At 38.4% G+C, this 20173-nt stretch overlaps 1 protein-coding gene across 3 annotated transcripts in view; it reads right to left on the bottom strand.

Moving 5' to 3' along the window:
* Positions 1-2099: 2099 nt before the first annotated feature.
* METTL8 (methyltransferase like 8) overlaps positions 2100-20173 on the bottom strand; it is a 76424-nt gene continuing 58350 nt past the window's right edge. For 2 of the 3 annotated variants that reach the window (XM_028509439.2, XM_036023298.1), the window contains 7 exons: positions 16919-17283; positions 15492-15541; positions 11797-11860; positions 10430-10572; positions 5538-5644; positions 5335-5400; positions 2100-4580 (listed from right to left, as the gene is read on the bottom strand). In XM_028509439.2, the coding sequence (XP_028365240.1) occupies positions 4390-4580; positions 5335-5400; positions 5538-5644; positions 10430-10572; positions 11797-11860; positions 15492-15541; positions 16919-17283 (986 nt within the window). In that variant the 3' untranslated portion in view covers positions 2100-4389. Of the gene's footprint in view, positions 4581-5334; positions 5401-5537; positions 5645-10429; positions 10573-11796; positions 11861-15491; positions 15542-16918; positions 17284-18681; positions 18980-20173 lie in introns of those variants that run through there. The other variant, XM_036023299.1, reaches the window with a different exon arrangement.

Genomic DNA, 20173 nt, shown 5'->3' with positions numbered 1-20173 from the left:
AGCTATCCTGCTAGTACCTTTGTGTCTCTCAAATCCCAAACCATATTCTAAGAAATGCTCAATATTTCATGCTTGAATTGGCACTAAAGTACATACAATGTTTTAAATAAAGATATTTTTGCTCGTATTTTATTATTGACACTCTCTGAATTCATCTATATTAGATTATGCTAGAGCTGAGTCCCTTTGAAGGCTTCCCCCACCCTTGCTGTACAGACTAATTTTTTCTTTAAGTGAGGAGCATGCAAGTATTGGGTGCTTTGCTTACTCAGAAGGAAGCCGAGTGGAAGGCTGAAGGCTGAAGGCTGAAGTGGGTGGGGCGAGAGCAGAATTAGACAGAATGCTGGGAAGAATGGAGAGAAAGCATTTGCTTCATCATTGCTCCCAGTTCCTTTTCTTCTCTTCCTCCCCAGTTTGTTCCTGGGGACAGGTGCAGCCTACTTACTGCATAGATCACTGGATCTAGAATGAGCCATAGTAACCTTGAAGGCTGTCTGATCCAAATCCCCATTCATCGTTATAACTCTCCATTTTATTCAGGAACTCTCTTTCTTCTCCAGCAGCTTTCTGAGCAGCCCTCGAGCCTTTCAATTAAAAGTGCACTGATGACAGGGGCGGGGGAGGGATGACGTACGAGGGACACACAGTAATGGACAAATATAATAAAATACATTTAAAAATAAATAAAATGTAAGAAAATGAAAAATTATATCCAAAAAAATAAAATAAAAGTGCACTGACGAGAGCAGAGGTTTTGGAATCAGGTCTGGGGACAAAGTGTGGCTGTCCCCAGAATCTAGCCAGCATCTCAGCATCCTCGTCTCATATGTTAGTCATAATAAAAACTAATTCGCAGGACTTTGAAGATTACACGAAGTAAATAAAAGTGTAGTCTATAAAAACTTTAGCAGGCAGAGCTAAGCTAAGGGAAGCTAAGCAGTTCAACAGGACCAGGACCCAGGCTTCCTGTCTGTCTCCAGGCCACACCTCTCGGCAGCACCTCACCGACTTTCTCACCGGGTCTCATAAAGCCATTGGAAAAGTTCCTGCTGCTGGAGTCCTCGGCATCTGCCTTATGTAGACTGTAAATGTTTTATTAGTAACAACACCTCACATATATTCAGTGCTTTAGAATTTACAACGCACTTTCACAAGTACGGAAAAATACCCGAGCCAACACTGCACTGACGACTAATCGAGGCAGGAAGCGGAGGGGCGGGGGGGGGGGGGGGGGGGGGGGGGGACGTTCTGCAAGGTCTATTAGGGATGCGGATGGAAGTAATTTGCACTGGTGAGTAGCATAATAAACATTAAAACCGACTAGAAGTAACAATGCAAGATACGTTCCAGCTTGGAAACTTGCCTTTGATGAATCAGAAGACCATAGAAATATAGCATAGGAATTTTTGGGCGCAAGAATTTAAAATACTTGAAGTTTGACCATCCAAATGGTTCAAATGTCCAGGAGGGCAGCTCTTTGCATGTAGGTGAATTTTCACTTACAAACTAGAGTATAGCAACAATTTAGACTGCATAATGGTAGAAGCTTCAGTGTTCATAATTTAGAGACCAAAGCATATGGAACTGAAACAAACAGCAAATAAGTTCTCAGAAGTCCACATTAACTGGGTGTTTCAATACGACAAATGTGTCATGCTGCATGCAAAACTTTTATAAATAGAAACTGTTACCTTGGCTTTTCTCACAACCTTCTCAAACAGCTCTTCCTGTGTGTGAGGATTTTCACATTTGGAAAATGCTCAAAAGTGAATTTTGAGAAATGGGAAAAAATTGAAGGTGCATTTTTTAATATAGCATATTTCATTATTTCTGTATTCTAAGAAGATGAAGGAACATATATTTTTCTGTTAGAAAGAAAATGGTCCTTTTAACATCTAGTTCCCTCAGAAGATGAATTTTTAAATATCAAACACTGACTAACTCACTGGTCCTAGCTTTATGAACATAAGGGGAAAATTAGAATTACATGCAATTGTCATATATTTTAAACTAATACCCAAGCAGATATATTTGCAATACCTCATGCCATCTTAATACCTGTAGGCAATATTGCAAACCAGGTCTTTCTCTTTTTTTTCCCCCTCTGCCAAAAATCTACACTTTGTCTAGCAGGAAACTCGAAGTCGGTGGGGTGGGGGAGGTGGGGTTTGACTCAGGTAGACTAATGGAGAGAAGGGCTGACCACCAAGCTTCAGACACGGGTAGAAATGGCCCCACTGAGCAGCTACGGGGAATAGGTCTATACTAGACAGAGCCCAAAGGAGGACAGTTTGTGTCTCACAGTCCAAATTTGGTGGATGTATTTTTGAAGTTTCTAAAGGTTAACTACATGCTGTAATACACTATAGAAAGAGGCGAAGATGAATTTCACTGTGCCAGTCAAGAGGCTGGCTTGAATCTGCTATTTAGGACTAAGAGAGACAGTACAATTTACATGTGTGAGAATGTGAGAATAATTTTACCTTCTGTTGTTTTCCAAACCACCTTGGGCCATGATTTTTAAATTGAGACACAAGATCTCCTGAGGTTCCCATAGCAACATTAACTTATCTAACTGCCCTTGTGCTATGTAATACTTTCATCACTAGTTTGGCTTTTAAATGTGCATTTTAGTTATGAAGTACAACTGAATTAAGAGTCTCAGGCAAATTTTAAGTTTTACATTTACTGACTGATGCATGTTTAAACATACCTTGATATTGTACTTGTGAAGACTTGCTACCAAGCAACTGGGCACAAAAACCTTTACATAGTCTTCCTTGCCCTGCCTCCTTGCTTTTCATTCCACAGATGACCCCTTACTCGACTGCTCTAGATACTCTGATGACATGTTGTGACTCGGATAAAAGAGAAACCAACAAACCTCAGATGGCTCCAGTCTGGAGACTAGAATTCCAGTCTTTCTATAATGGGCCGAGTCCCTCCCCATCTTTTCCCCGCCATTCTTCATCATGAATGTCCCACACCAGATATAAGCCTTTTCTCACCATCTGAGAGAGCACATCCAAGGACTAGCCTGGGACCTGCCCCTCCCAGGGCCCTGGTTCTTCCCCCTTCCTTCCCACAGAGACCTTTCTGAACCACTGTTATTTCTCAGAACCACTGTTACTGCTAGGACCACTGCTGTGTGATGTGTTGTTTGTGGCTGGGCAGCATGCCTCCCTTTTTAAATAACAGTGTCTTAATTTTCCTTTGAGGAACTTTCCTCCATTCTATACATTGTGGTGGTACCAACAATTAAGCTGCTCTGCCCCAGCCTATTAAAAGATAATCCATGACCTAAACTGGACCAATCACATTCTTCCAGGAAGTTGAATGTTAAGTAAATTCAAAAAAGGAACAACAGTGGGAACTGAATTATTTAAGAGTGTCCATTTCTTCCAGATTTCTGTCACTCATAATCAATGTCCACTAGTTGTTAAGCTCCCCATTTGAGCACTTGTTCATATATTATCTTAAATCCTGATTTAGAGGCTTGGGATGTGCACATTTTATTTTGCCAGCTAGATACTATTTATATTATACCCTCTGAAGACAGGGCTGGGTCTGTCTGTGTTCATTGTATTATTCCACAAGACTCAGCACAATGTAAGTACTTAGTAACAAATGGAAAACCAATTTTAGAAACTCCATTCTAATAATGTGCAACGTGTAAGCCAATTTATATCCTTTTTGAGGCAGGGTGGTAAGTAAATTTTTAATTGCTACAATTTAAAATTTTTCTTGGGTATAACAGTTGTCTTATGTAGAATTTACAACAACCTGTACACCTAATAATCTGAAAATAATGTTGATTAGCATGGGTCATACTTCCCCAATATTAGAAAAGGAAAGAGAAACTAAAATTCTATTTCAGACATTAGTCTCTGAATTTAAAAAAAGTTTTGGGGAAAACAGACAACAAAACAAAAGACACCACACCTCTGCCTTGGGTGTGTGATTTTCTCTGGAAACAAGGTGAGCTGTCTCTCTGCTACCAGATAACACTGGAGGGGGGCGAAATTTTGCTGTTTGACTAATATGTAGAGTAGGTGATTTTTTCCACTTCTAAAAAATAAAAGGTTACGGTTTCTCAGAATCATCTGACTTATAACAGTAATTTAATTGAATGCTTACAAAATTCAAACAAACAAAATGGTTAGACATCATAAACCCAAACAAGCTTGATCATATTAAGTTTTGAAAACACAGAATATGGTGTACTCTTCCAAATCATTTACATATGGTTAGAATATACAAAAGTTCACCCACGATAAACAGCAGAGTCTATGCATTTTCTTCTTCTGATTGTCTTTTCAAAAATGAAAAATTTATGGAAGTCTTTGAATCATGTAGTCTTCTGGTTTGTACCTTAACATGGTACATAGCTCAGCTATGAGAATGGTGTGAAAATACCAACTGGGAGCTTTTTTGAGTCAAGTGTAATGGTTTCTGGAATTTGCCTTGAACCCACACTCGGTGCATTTTCACTTGTTTTTTCCTATTAACTTGTAAGCGACGATCAACCAGATTTTGCTTCTCGTCTAACCCAGCCTTGCAGAACATATTGTGGACTTCCCCTGTGGGATGAAAATAGCAATCAAATGTATGACATGTGACTGGGTTGGGGGGAGCAGTCAGGAACATGGAGCAGTAAATGGGATGACTAACTTTCATTCATACTAACAAATACTCCAGTACAAACTGGTGAAGGAAGAAACATGTGAAATCAAGCGGGTTTCTTCTACTTCATACAAATACACCAAGCATAAGCAGGTGACCACAGCAAGCACAGGCATACACCACTATTGGTTACAACTTTCAGTGTTTTGAAAGTTGTCCCCTGTTTGAGTTTTTGTTGGTTTGCAGAGACCCCAAATGACACATTGGAATAGTTTTCACAAAAGTCTGGGGGAAAGTCTTTGAATGCAAGATTCATTTTAAATGCTTTTTTTAAAATGAGAAATTAAAAAGAGCTAAGTAATTTTCTAAGGACTCTTATGATCATATTCCTTCCTTTGGCTGTGGCATATCATTAATCTTTTTCCTATCTGGACTAACACTACCTCCAAAATGGACAAGACTGCCTCTTCATTTGGGTATAAGGATGGAACAAGTGATTATTTAAAAGCAGTTTCGACTGGAAAAGATTAGCGGGCAAAAAGGCCATTTTCAAGCTTTTACATAGAGTAGTGTAGCCACCAAAGTGTGAAGACACCTAATGTTTAATCAACCACTGAAGCCCCATTTTTAGAGCTTTTGAATTTTTTCTCTGCAAACAATAACCAAAAAGATTTTTTACAGCTAATTATTTCCTCTTATGGATAAGCAAACCTTTTGTAAAGAAATAGGCTCTGGTACCATCTCCTCGAACATAAAAATTTTCAGATAAACAATGCCCTGGAAAAAAAACAACAACTGTGAGCAGAGAAAGTGGTACTTAAACAACAGAAACAAAAACAAACTCTTGGCATGAAATATAAATAAGGCATTCTTTAAAACACATGAAAATGATTTGAAGCAGAATATACTGTTACCCTTTTTGAAACGCAGCTGAGTCTTATCATATCTCCCATAGTCCCGAAATAGCAGCATTCCACCAGGTTTCAGCAGCTTGGACAATTGGTTTACAACACCTTGCATCCTTTGAAAACAAAGCAAGTTACCCTGTTTGCAGAAATCTTGTTTTATATGCCACATTTAACTTTCTTAAAGATAAAATAAGAAAAGCTCGCTCGACAAGGCCAAAGAAGCCTAAACCACAAAAATAAGGGCAGCAAAAACAAAAAATATTTTGTATAGAAAGACAAAAGGATACCAACTTGCTGAATTGTCAGATTCAAATGGCAGAGTATTTCTTGATCCCAGATGACCAGAGTGGTACTTTATAGAGCTTGATGTATGAGGCCAAACCTCAACTACAAAACCACCTGGACATTGGCCCTGCCTGGGTAGCTCAGTTGTTTACATCATCATCCTGAAACACCAGGTTGTGGGTTCGATCCCCAGTCAGGGTTCATACAAGAACCAACCAGTGAGTGAATAAATAAGTGAAATAACAAATCTCTCTCTCTCCCGCTTCCTCTCTTGAAAAATCAATTTTTTTAAAAAAGCCTACACAGACATTTTCTGATATTTATAGCAAATTAAGGTAGCTCCAAGTCAGATAAAAATGGGCGTTGCTCCATTTTCCTTGCAAGACAAACACATATGCCAGGCCATTCCAAGTTGTACATATCCAAACAGGGTTCGCCTTTCTTTCACCACTAACTCCTTTTATTCTGACTACTTAGTTCAAAGGTACCGTCATTCACTGAAGTGTATATCCTCAAGCTTATCCTTAAACCCTTTTATTTTCATAGTCTTCCAATAGCCTCTCCAAAACCATCTGGTCATCAAATTCTGTTTTTTAAATGACATCTTTGATACTTTTTTCTATCTTTTGTTTCCCATTGGTACTCCCATAGGCCTGCTACCTCCTCAGGCCTGAGAACAGAAAAGCTTCCTATCATGTTTTATTGTTCTCTCTGTCAATTCTTTCTGGATATTACTGATGAACTGTTCTGTTTAAAATGATGGTTTTGTCAAATCATTACTTGGCTCAATTAATTTTTACAACCTCTTTCCTACCACTTCCTAACCTGAAGCATCAGCTCTAGCCCAACTACTACATGCTTGGCTCCGAGCAGCCCCCACCTTTGCTCTTGTGGTTTCCCCTAAAAGAACTCTCTTCTCACTCTCCATTTAAATTCTGTTCACACTGCAAGCCCCAGCTCAATAGTGGGAAGCCTTTACTTTCTTTCTTTTATTATTCATTCTATTCATCTGGTTCCCCATCAAATACGACCCCTTGTCACTGCTCTTGACATAATGTTTTTGGTTAAGTGTTCATGGACTTACGTGTGGTTATGGGCGAGAGATGGCAGATTTCAGATGTTATATCAGTGCCCAGTGTTTGACACTGGCTGCTGACAGCTGTACTGAGAACTGTTAGGGCTCATGGGGAATGAAGATCAGAGCACAAAACCAGTCATCGACGTCTGCCCTGGGCAGAGAGTGGTCAGTGGGAGCTGGCACACTAACTCCCTGCCATCCTTGCTTTATCCGCACTACTTAGAGCTTCTGAGACTTTTTACTTTAAAAATGAGGGTTTGGGATCAGATAATCTGGACATTCCTTCCAATTAAAATGCTGTTCAGTGGAATGATGGGGCGAAGAGCCGCCAGACTCTGGCAGGTTGTAAAAGAAATGGACAGTGAGAAAACGAAAATAACTGTGTAAACAAGAGAGAGGTATAGCAGAAAGAAGCGGCATGATTAGATGAAAAGCTCCTTAAAAAAACCTGGAACGTAAGTACATGAATGGGGAAAAAAGTACTTTTCCTTGTTTATTTTATTACAGGTTTTTTTTTTTTTTTTCCACACTGTGCTTATATCTTTAGGCTTTGGCAATTAAATAAAGCTACACCTAAGCCTTAAAATAACTCACTTTCAGGTTAAGTGTTTTATTTACAGGGAAAAGTCTCTTTCTGCAATCGTTACTAAAATGAGCATGAAACAAAAATGCAAAAACATGAACAGCCAAATACAGTTGACCCGCGAACAACACGGGTTTGGGCAGCGCCGGGCCGCTTACACATGGGCTTTCTCCCCATACACACACTGGAAGCTTTTTTGCAATTTCCTGACCACCAGGCAGTGACAGTATTGACCACACTAGGCAACCATAAAGCAATCATATTGCTGATGAAATGTTATGCCTCTAAATGAGTATGCATTTCTTTTTCATGGTATCTTTTCACTTTTGGTATCTAGTGTTGGCAGTATGTATAACATGACAGAGTTTTGTATCCTGTGAGACAGTACTGATGTAGGTGCTGACAATCCAGCTTGGAAACAGATGACGTAAACTTACGGGGTCAACAAATACAACACAGTGCTGTAAATGTATCTCCTCTTCCTTACGAGTTTCTTAACAATATTTTCTTTTCACTAACTTACTTTATTGCAAGAGTACAATAACATCCAAAATATATGTTAATTGACTGTTTATGGTAAGGTTTCTAGTCACCAGTAGGCTATTAGTAATAGCCAAGTTTTGGGGGAGTTAAAAGTTGTATGCAGACTTTCAACTGCATGGGGGCCAGCACTGCTAACCCCGCTTGGTTCAAGGGTCAACTGTAGTTTAGAATGTAGCTGCCTCCTTCCATAAATCCTTCCTTCCCAACTCTGCTTTAATGTCTGGTGTTGTGGCTAAAAGGCAAGCCGTGGGAGCTGTTTTTGTTGAACCTCCCACCGTGGCTCACGATGCAGTTCCAGGGCCAGGTCCTAGGAATTGTGGGTGGAAGCGGCTGGCAGTGAGACGGGCCCGACAAGAACGGGAAAAAGTCCCTTTTCTTTCTTTACCCGACTTGGGCCAACTCTGCTATCCTCACCTGTCTCTGGAGAAGGAAAAGAAGATATTTTAAAAAATGCGTATTGACTGCCCACGTTACGCTTGGGTCTGTGGGAAACATATAATGCTTTCTTTTATTTTAGTGACAAGAAGAGCAGTAAACGCTTCTCTTTTAGCCTCCTATGGTTTATTACCACTAAAGCTGGGACCCCAGCCCTGCCTGGTATGGCTCAGTGGGTTGAACACCAGCCTGGCAACTGAAGGATCGCCGGTTCCACTCCCAGTCAGGGCACATACCTGGGTTGTGGGCCATGTCCGCAGGTAGGGGCATGAGAGAGGCAACCAGTCCATGTCCCTCTACCACATCGATGTTTCTTTCCCTCTCTTTCTCTTTCCCTTTCCCATATCTAAAATTAAAAAAAAAAAAAAAAGCTGGGTCCTGTAGACTCAAGGTCTAGCTGAACTGTTTGCTGTTCCTTTGTGCATGGATTTTACAAGCTGGCAAGAAGCTAGTTTTCTAGAAATTTCCTGGGGCTTAATCTACTACCACAATCCTAAATGACCCTAAAGATACTGCCTTTCCTTTTCACTTAACTATTGCATTCTTTCTCTCATTTACCTTATTTTTAGATCATTCCCATGTAGGTAAGAAAGTGACATGATACATCTGAGTTTACTCTACAATAAATAAATAGAATGAATGTACTGTACTATACAAACAATCCAAGACACCTGTTTTCCCCTCTCTTTAACATTCAATTCAAATCATGAGAAAAATATTATCTAAACTAATTTCAAATAGTCCTTTTGTGGTCTTATTGGGAATTTAAACATTTCCTGTTATGAGTGTCAAGTAGAAAATCTTGTTCTCTATCCACCTACTCCATCCTTTTAACTATGAAATGAAACACATAGGTGCCATCTTTCTACTAGTACTTGAATAATGCCAACAGTCTAAACAGATTAGCTGAAAATATAGGTTATAGAGACTGAGAGAAGAAGTAGCCTCCTGGAACCTGATACATCTCACTAAATACAAATAATATCTTTCATTCAGGTTTATTTAGAAATCTAATTTGTTTTCCCACAAGTAATCAAAGTGCTCACCTCTGAATGAGAAGTAGAAGGACTGTAAAGAGTCCCAGTGACCTTGTGATTGCAAAGAAAGAAGCGCACAGCAACTCAGCTTCTTTGGGAAAGGCCCACACTCATCAGACAAAAGGTGGTTGAGGTCAAGTCTGTATCTACTACCAGAGGCTCCTTCCTGGAGCTGAATCTACTCCCACAGTAGAAAACCCAATTTTAAGAAAACTTACAAAAGCACAATATCCCCTGACACCACGCATGGGCCTTAATACATATGAGATGGCAGAATCTTAAGAAAAGTGATCATTTTAATTGCTGGTAATAGCTCTTTATGCTTCCTCTAAGGAGACAAGCTATGCTTACTGTTTTAGAACATTGTGTGTGAACCAAAAAATTTAAGTCATAAATATTTAAATAATGCCACTAGGTCAGTGTTAGATTATAAAAGTTCAAGGTTAATCTGGCAAATCTTGATAATCCGTAATTCCCTGGTGCGCTTCTTTAAAACAACTTTCGTAAAGCCCCTTGACTGACCTGTGTGGGGCCAAGTACATTCCCAGCCCACCTCTTCACGGATGTTCAGTAAGATGCTAAACCAAAGATGTTTGTTTCTGATCACCAAGCACAATTTCCCTCTTGGGAGTCTATTAGGCTGTTTGGAATTTGTAATTTCCTTGAAGCACTGTCACTTTTAATAGATATGTGTCTTGCTGGAATGTGCTCACTTCATTCTGACAGTGACAGAAAGCTCACTAATGAAGTCGTTTGACCAGTTTCTTTCTAAAAGTCTGAAGAAAGAAAAAACTGTATTTAAAAGGCTGTGTATTATACATAACGTCGTTCACTAAGTAATAAATTAAAGAATTGTGACTTTTGCCTTGATAGCTCTAAAAACTAGCACTGGTAAAGGGGGTCCGCACATGTGCTCCGCCCTGTCGGGGTCACCCACCTGTCGGGGTGGACAGAAGAGAGCACAAAGACGAGGAGGAGGACGACGTCCAGGGCCCCGTCCGGGAAGGGGTAGGGCACGCGGTCATCACAAACATCGCGCACGAAGGCGCAACACTGGGCTGCTCTGTAGGATGGGTGTGACTGTCATGATGAAGGAATACGAAGAAAGAAAAAAGACTAGTTAAGATTTATAGTATTTTTCTTAAAATAAAAACGTCAATTTTTTACTTCTCCCAAAGAAGTAAAAAGTATGCTCCCAAGTGCCTTTCCTCTATAAAGGTGAGTGAACTTTATTTCCGATTCAGTATTGTTAGCTTATTTCGAAGCTGCCATCGAAAATCACGTCTAACACTTGGACTTGATTGCGGTCCCTCCTGCATTTTCATGGCGGAGCGGGGCAGTTTTCCTGACCCACCACCAGCGCTGTCGGGAGACGGCCCTGTGTGGCGTCAGGGGCTCCTCGGCACTCTCCCTGACCGCTTGTTCTACGTCTCATTTGGCTTTGAATGTACGCCATGATGAAGATCAGATAGTGGTGATGGTCGCATAACTTGTAAATATGCTAAAAACCACTGAATTACATATTTAAAATGACGAACTGTAGGGTGTGCAAACTATATTTTAAAAGATTGCATTAGAGTCTACACACACACACACACACACACAATTCACCTACAAAAACAACAGTACAAGGATATATACCAAAATATTGACATTGACTCACCCTCAGACTCCAGAAAGTGTGACTGCAAGTAAATTTTACCTGCCCCTTTAGGCTTTTCAGTATTTTAGAAACAGTCTATGTGAATAACTATCAGAAATCATTACTCTTACTATCAGAAATCGTGTTCCATGTGTTTACTACACACTTTTGTTTGCAGGAGTTCCTTTCCCTTCCCGTTTCCTAACATCAGCAACACCTCTCCTCGCTAAGGTTGCGCTCATTAGCATTTGGGGACTAGTCAAATAAGTCCAGGATCCCCACTGTTTTCCTTACCTTCTAGGACATTTCAGTTGTTTTCTTTGTCAAAAATTTAAATTTTATGAGCACCTACTCTGTGCCAGACTGTGTATAAGGCTTTATGGATGTAAATATGAACAGGGTCACCTTGCCAGAGCTGTTGGCCTTTCTAGCTGTACTAGTCCCTTCAACTCTATGTTAAATTCAAAACAATGTTTATTGTTTTAGGGTTATATCTTAGGCATCAATTAATCATATGGTTCCCAGAAATAGTAAAAGTTCAGTTAAACATGGTCACAGATAACATCTGAGGTGGAAACATCCTCTCCACCCCAGCCAATCACTTCAACAGCAAATAAATCAGATTCTTATGTGGCTCTCTTTAAAGAAAATGTAAGACATACCTTTACCAGCTCCACAGCTCCAGAAGCAAAATCACAACAGTAAAGAAAAGACTCTGGAGCATTCCTATAAACACAAAGGGCAACATTGAAATCCAGAACCCAGATATGCTCGGACTGCAAAAGAACAAAAACCAGGTTTGAACTGGTTAATAAATATTTCCTTGGTGGACTTTTGGATGACGCTTGGCTTGTCATTTCTTCTTTGTAAATATCGTTCTCTATAGTGGTTTATGGGTGGCCTTCATGTTCACCCATAGTGGATTTTACCACTACTGGCGGTAGTGGATTTTATAGCCAACTTGGGGACATAATTGGTTTTAACACAACTACTATGGGACTGGCTCCTAGAGGTGTAAGTCTTAAGAATGTTGAAGGAGGAGGATGGCATGGCTAAGTGGGGAGGAGGGGAAAGGAATACGGGTTTAGAGGTAGGAGTCACACTCCAGGGATGAGAACCAGAGCTGATCTCAAGGCCCCAAACTGGTAGGGGCAGGATATGCAGGAGGGTTTGAGGCACACAATTAGAACTTCTGATTTGATTCAGGAAGCACCTCAAGCAAGGAGTACTTTTAAATAAATATGGAATATAAGCACATTTAGCAAAATCTCCCCCAGGCTCAGATTACACTCTTAAATGCTACACATTGATGACCACTACGTTCATGTATAATTCACTCGTTCTGTGGCACTAGGGATTGGCATTCGATTTAAGATCTGTCCAAATGACTTTAAGTATGAGGAACAGAATTTGGTTACAAAAAGTTAACCAGCACGGAATCAAAGTTAAAATTCACACTGGCTGTCCTTTCTCGTCTGCCCCACATGAACCCAGTGACTGACTGCAGCCAAACTCCTCTCGTTTCCTATGAAATCCATGTATCTGTGACTGGTAACTGCCGGCAGTCACAAGTGTTTGAAATGTTCTCAATAAACACTCGGGTGCGCACAGCACTATGCGACACGATGGCTAAGGGTGAGGGCTCTGGAACCAGACCGCCTGAGCTGGAGACCTGGCTTTACTACTTAGTTGTGTGACCTTGGAATAGCTAATCTCTCTGAAACTCTTGTCTCCTCATCTTTCACACAGAGATAAACATGGCATCTAAGGTGGTTATGAGGATTGATGAATTCATATAACTTTCTAGAAAGCTGTCTAATTTAGAGCAAGCACCTAGTAACTGTTAGTCATTCTTATGTTTTTACTGTTGCTATTATTATTATCACTATCATAATATTAAAGGAAGATCTCCCTCTGCCTTCCAGGAACTTAGAAACATAAGAATTTAACAGGGTTCTATAGAAACCTCCACTTAACTCAAAATGCTGCTCTGGACACTGCCACGTGTAGCTCATTATGAAAGCTATGCAGTCTACCTTTGGGCAGTGGTCACTAAAGGCCCAGCAGTCTAGTTGCTAAAGGAAAGAATGGGCCATTTGCCCCGTGTCCTACCGGGACAGCAGCACGACCTCTGAGACTGAATTCCCACTGCATTAGCAGCCTAAGTTGAAGTCTTGTGACTACTCAGTGACATTTCAGAGCTTTTCTGTAAAGTCAGCTGACCGCCTTGGCCCTTCTCCCAGCAAGCAGGTGTAAATATCACTACTACCACCACACCACCAAGCACTCTCCTGGAAGGGGGTTTAAGCACTAAATGATCCTTGGAAAATGATATGACTTCTCAATTCTGAAGGTGTAATTATGGTAAAATATTCTGAAAATGTAAAACATTAACTCTATACTCTCCAAAAGTATAATAAAACATAATTTCTTAGGTGGGGGAAAAAAGTCTGATCTTCCTTTGGGAAGGTTAATCACTGGTTTCCTTTTAAAAAATATTTAAAAATATGTTTATTGATTTGGGAAAGGGAGAGAAAATCACTGATTGGTTGCCTCCTATAGGTGCCCCAACCAGGGATAACCCTCAACCCAGGCATGTGCCCTGACTGGGAATTGAACCTGCAATCTCTTGGTGCATGGCACAATGCTCCAACCAACTGAGTCACACTGGCCAGGGCACTGGTTGCCTTTTAAAGGATGAATTAATGAGCTCAGATTACTGAGGTACAGTGATTTCTAAAATAGGAATACAAGGCAAAATAAAGACACAGACAAGAAAAGCCAGGGACTGGAGGAGGCCAAAGCTTGCAATTATTAGGTGAAGCAAAGTAGAGAGGGAAAAATACAACTAACAAGTGGGGAATCAGAGATATTAATGAGTCAATATGTACTGAGCTCAAACTATCTATATTGTACTGGTAGGCTACCTGGAAAAACAGATTAGGGTAAAACATGCTCTCTCCCAAAAGAAATATAAACAGTGGTTGGAGAGATAAGACATAAAGAAATGACATGCTAAATAATACCTTGAGATGAGTCGTAAAGTAACTCATAATCGACTGCCAATGTAATAGATTTCTGTGTATTATAACCTTGGAGATCACTAGCTATGTGCTAAAAGAACAGGAAATTTCAGCCCAGAAATTGGAAAAGAGATAACAGAGGAAATAAGTACAGAAAGAGAAAGGCCATTCAGAACTGACAATCTGCCAGCATCACTTCTGCCTGCCTACTTTAACCAGTTATATCTGATGCTATTAGGGAATACTCACTCTTCATTATGTTAGGTTTATCATAGTACTGGAGAATGTCCTGATCTTTTTGGGATACATCCTAAGACCCATCATATTTAAAAATAAAGTGTTATATTGTTGGTTTTATATTAATAATTGTTGAATCAAGGTGGTGGGTACATGGAGATTCATTGTGTGACTACTTTTCTGAAAGCTTTTACATTTTCATAATTAAAGTTAAAATAGCATCTTTAAATTAAGAAATATACATCTAGAAAAGACTGACAAGAATGACAAAAAAAATTCTGTCAGCAGCTGTGTTAGGATAATGGGTAATTCCCCCACCTCCTCGATGCCCCTCCCATTTCCTCCAATGGAAATGTCCTGGAATGTGCTTATGGTGATTGATAAGGGAAAAATAATGTAGGAGCTATTGTGTAAATTTCCAACCTAGGTAAAAGGTGTTAGAAAAGTTTTGTAAGGTGTGTTCTATCATGGAGACACTAAAACATACAGGTGAGGGGTGGGAGAGGAAGGGCAGGGCAGACGAACACCTCCGTCCCCATCCTTGACTTCTTTTTTGAGCCTCAGGGTTAGTTGCTGTTGCCCCCAAACAGTTTCAAGTCTAGAGACAATCATTTGACATCTAAAGGTTTTATCCTGGGCGTGGCTCCAGAAGTAATAACACAATAAAATGAGGATTAAAATATAAGCTTTATATGCTATTCTTTAGCATATAAAGCTTATAGCATAGCATAAGCATATAGCAAAGAATATAGCATATTCTTTAGCATAGAGGAGGAAATCTTTGAAGTTTAGCAATTCACAGCTTAGTAGAAGGTTTAAATCTCTTGGCCTTTTCTTGTTCTTTTCTTATTTACTCTTCTACACAAACAAGAGCTTAGGAAAATACTTCAGTCTGAGGTGGACAATCCATGGCTGTGAGACACTATTTTCACAGTAGTTCCCAGTTCACTTGAAATCAAGCTCTAAGACTAAGACACTGCTTTTGAAATTTGCCTTACTCTTTATTTACATGCAAACAAGAATTCTACCTGTATATACATGACAACATTCTCCTAGAATTTCTCAACATCCCATATATACATATATATAAAACTCACTGCAAAGTGTTCAGAATTGGAAAAACGCTATTTCCAGCACCACAGCCAACCTAAAATCAAAGAACAAATAAATGTCTATGAAACCAGGTTAAATTTTCCTAATGTCAGATTTTTAATTAAAAAAAAAACTACAAGAAATTTATTGGACCTCTGAGTATAGGAGATTTTTTTTTAACTCAACAGCAATGGAATTAATCATAAGAAAAATACTGAGACATTTGACTATGGAAACATTTAAAATTTTTACACACCAAAACCAAAATAAACTGAATTACAAGATGACCAACACAGTGTGAAAAAAAACCCACATTTGCAATAAGTATGATAAAGGGTAGAGAGCTCATTTAAAAAAACTATGGGTAAATAAGCAAAGAAAATAAAGAGAACACGAAGTATAAATGGCTTCTAAACATTTGAAGAACTATACGACCTGCTTAATATCAAAGAAATGCAAGTTAAAACAAAGTGTAATGTAATGTTTTGTCTTAGAAAGTGGAAAGCACTAAAAGAAGAGCATTCCAGTCAATGAGGATGGGAAGAAACACACACAGGTTGCCATGAACTGTGTGTGAACTGTGTTAGTACAGCTTCTTACACAGCAATCTGGCAATACATCTTAAGAGTGTTAATTCACTTATATAAATTATAAACCAGTGAATCTAACCCAAGATAATAAAAGAAAATGTGAGAAAGTCTATACCCAAAGATGTTTGCTGTAGAAACCTGAAAACAATTTAAATGCCTAGTAGTATAAAAAAATAAGTAGAATTATAGTATTCCACATAGTAAAGTATTTTGTTGCCATGAAAATATTTATAGAAAAATTTTATAGATAGGGAAAACAACTTACGATGTAATGTTAAATAGAAATGAAATAAGACCCCCAACTATAGTTCAGTTATATAAAACAGTATAAATAAAAAGAGAAAAGTCAGTAAAATGTTAACAGTGGGATTATAGATAATTTTATTTTGCTTATCTGCTCTTTAGCAAATTCTCTGTAATTAATATGTTCTACCTTTATAATCAGAAGGAAGAAGTGTATTTCTAAAAATAGAAAATCAAAGTCCACACCAAATTATAGCAAGTTATATATCTCACATTTGTAGTTCACCTAGAAAGGGGTAATAACAGAAAGAGATGATGGAAGTTAAGGCCAAAACTTTATTGGTATTTAAAACTGCCTTCAAGTTAGATATTAAAACTGACAAAGTAAAAAAAATTAATATCACACACTTAACACCTGACTCATTAAAGATAAGAGTTCCTTAAATTTGTTTATGCACAAAAATATCCTGAAAATTTATTTAGTTAGATTTGATCATTCTCCCCTGAAAAAAGCCTGGATCACTAATAAAGTGATATGGAATGTGCACTTGAAGGCTATTCGCCACCTCCCGTCTTTGCCCTACAGCACAGGGCAGTACCTCCAGGATCCGGAATGTGGCTCTGCTACCAGGAAAAGACTCAGTCTCCAGGGGTCCTTTTCTGTGTGCTTCAGGGCCGAGGTTGGAAAAATCAGATTCCGCCTCACTTTGACCATCTGACAAGGTAGAACTTTCCTTACAATTTCTTTCTTCAGGCACAGGACAGTGCTTTCTCGAGAAACAATTTGCAGCATCAGTTTTTACATGGTCCCATGACAATTCTTTTGTCTTCTCTTCAGTTTGTTGAGCAACTGGAAGAATTTCAGGAAATTCCCTCAACAGCCAATTTCGATCCTTGAAAAACTTATTCTTATGAATCTTGTAAAATGTATCCCAATATTTATTAGCTTCACTCTCATACTTAACTAAAATAAAGAGAAAAAAATTATTTTACTATGAATGATACTATTAGTTATTTTAATAGCAAGATGTACTTAATAGTTAAATCTGTTAAGTATATTATATGCATTATTTATCATTTATAACAACTATGTTTACTATGGAATAACTTTAATATTATAATTATCTGATTTTTTTAACTTTTAAAGGTTAAAACTACAGAGTATTAATTCTCTCAAAGTGTATCAATGTGTGGGGTATTTAGTTCATCTGTTTCTGTCTCAATAGTTTGGCCAGTAGGTTTTTGTGAGGAATATAATTATTGCAAACACCTTTCAACAGTCTAATCTTGGAATCTTCATAATCACATTTTTACCAATAACCTATAAGGCTCTTTATTATCTTAGAGAAAGGACACCTCATTTTTTATCTATGTAAATGCAGGTTCAACACAATGTGTGTGCAAGTTGGTAATCAGACAGGAAATTGTGGTATTATACATTACATAATCTTAGAGCTAGAATGGCCCATTGAAATACTCTACTCCAATACCCTTGTTTTGCACTGGAAGAAAAACAGCATAGAATAAATGAACTCAGCCCCAGGGCCTGGAGTCCCATCACAGCAGAACTGGGACACTGTGTAATATGTATCCTGGCTTCTGGAATCTAGGGGCCATCCCATACCTCCATTCTTCCCCCACCTCCAGAAGCATCTCTTCCTAACGACATCTCCCTACATGAAGCCTTAAAGAGAATTTCTCATGGCTTTTTAAAAGAGATATACCTTTTGTGATGTTATCCCTTAGATTTCACTGGATCCCAGGGTCAGGGTTAGGTCAAGAATCTCAAAACTTGAGGGAATTCTTAGCTTTCTGCCTCTTTCTATTTGTACCTTAAATTAACAAAATAATTCACTGACTCCCTCACTCACTCATTCAACAAACATTTCTTGGATACTGTTATGTACCAGGCCTACTCCCTAGGGCCTAATCTACGGCTTAAGAATTACTTTCACCAATGTAGGCACATGATATTTTTAAAGTGCTTCAAAAGAATAAAAACACCTACTGATATAGAATTTCCAAGATTCAATGTTAGGTGAAAAAGCAAAGTGTAGAACAGTATGTTATGATGCACCATTGGTTACAGAAAAAAGAAAAAGAAAAAATGTGTGTGTGCATACACAGAAATGCACATGCATGTATATATACATATTTACTTCTGTCTGTACAGAATAGTTTGGGAAGGATAATCACCTAATTAGTAATACTGGCTGCCCAAAAATAGGGGAACTTAGTGGTTTCCTAATTTTCATTTGAAGTTTGATCTGTGTGCAATTACTGTAAACCAAAAACAAATTAAACCAAACTAAAACTAAAAATAACAAACTCATTGCTTTCACAAGTTTAGAGAGGTCCCTACCCTCAGAACAAGCAACGCCAATAATAGCGCTTATCTTTGTTACAGAGCCGTGTCCGATGCCCTTGTTTTTTCTTTTTTTTCCATTTTTATCTTTATGGCCTTGTACCATGGATCTCCACCCATTTGGCCACAAGACTTCCTTCCCATCAAGGCTGAACTGTATCTGGCAGCAGGACTGCTATAAAGACAGAAACTCCCATCTGTATTTAAGGTCTGCAAAATGAAAGTAGATTTCTGTAACAAAAGGATTATGTGATGTTGAGGTCTAAGACATACTCATACCCGCACTAAAGGAAGGAAGCCTATTTACGATTAATCTAAAACTGCTACATATTGATCTTCACAATAGTCCTACCTACTTTTGAAACTTGGAGTGTACCTGATATACAAAGAAAACAAAACATTCTGAAAATCAGACTCAGGAGGAAGTAGGAGCTACCTAATTTCCCTAGGGTCTTCTTGTACCTTATATTTTTCCTTTTACCTTAAAAACTCTCTTTGTAACTTACTCTGTGCTGGTAGAAGGTTTTCCTGCTTATAAAAAGCAACCACCTAAAAAGACCTACATTTAGTCAAATCCATAGTACTTGCATTTCTAATAGCAAGCTACTTGTGAAGTGAGTTTGAACCTAACTATCAATAAATAGAATGTAAAACATACCTTGATTAATTTGCAGAATATTCCCCTAGGAATTAATTGGGGGTAGGGAGGTAGACAGCAGAGGAGTAACTTGAAAGAAAAGATATTCATAGTAGTGCTATTTATAAGAGGAAGAAGTGGGAAATATCTCAAATACCCAACGAACCATGACCAAGAAAACTAGGCAGGTCAAAACAGAGTAACCTTATACAAATATTAAAATTTAAAAAATAATAATGAGACAACATTCACACAGAATGGTCTCTACACTGACTGCAACTCAAAAATCTATCTTACACTCATATATTACATCAGATGAAAATTTGGAGTAATAACAATTTAATAATTATTATGTAGTCCTTCCTTTTGCAAAGTTTTATCTATATCTTACACAAAGGGAAAGAAACTTAGTTGATTCTTCATTCAACTTGCCTACATGGTTTCTTCATTTGATGAGGAGTTGAATGTAACTCTATATTCAAGCTCTAAAAAATCTGTGTACATTCCTATTAAACCCCACGAACTTATAGAGAACATTACATTATCAGTTCTACAAACTACAAAATCTTGGATAAGACTGCTGTTACAAATATGAGCCTATATTACTGTTTTGATTTCTACAATTTAAAGAGAAAATGAATCTGCCGTAGGTGACTGGAATCTGGTTCAGATACCAAATATACCAAGTGTGTAAATTCAGCCCTGGCCCACAAAATCTTTAAACGGGGTCTGATGACTACCAGAAGATGATGGTCAATGTCTGCGAATGTAGACACTTCCAAGCCTTTTTCAAGTATTTCCTACTCATGAATTAGGAGAAAAAAACCCGTTAAACAATTACATAAATCATTA

This window comes from Phyllostomus discolor, chromosome 4 (assembly GCF_004126475.2).
Source record: "Phyllostomus discolor isolate MPI-MPIP mPhyDis1 chromosome 4, mPhyDis1.pri.v3, whole genome shotgun sequence".
Lineage (NCBI taxonomy): Eukaryota > Metazoa > Chordata > Mammalia > Chiroptera > Phyllostomidae > Phyllostomus > Phyllostomus discolor.
Note: the sequence above shows the minus strand (reverse complement) of the source record. Positions and strands in the feature narration are given on the sequence as shown.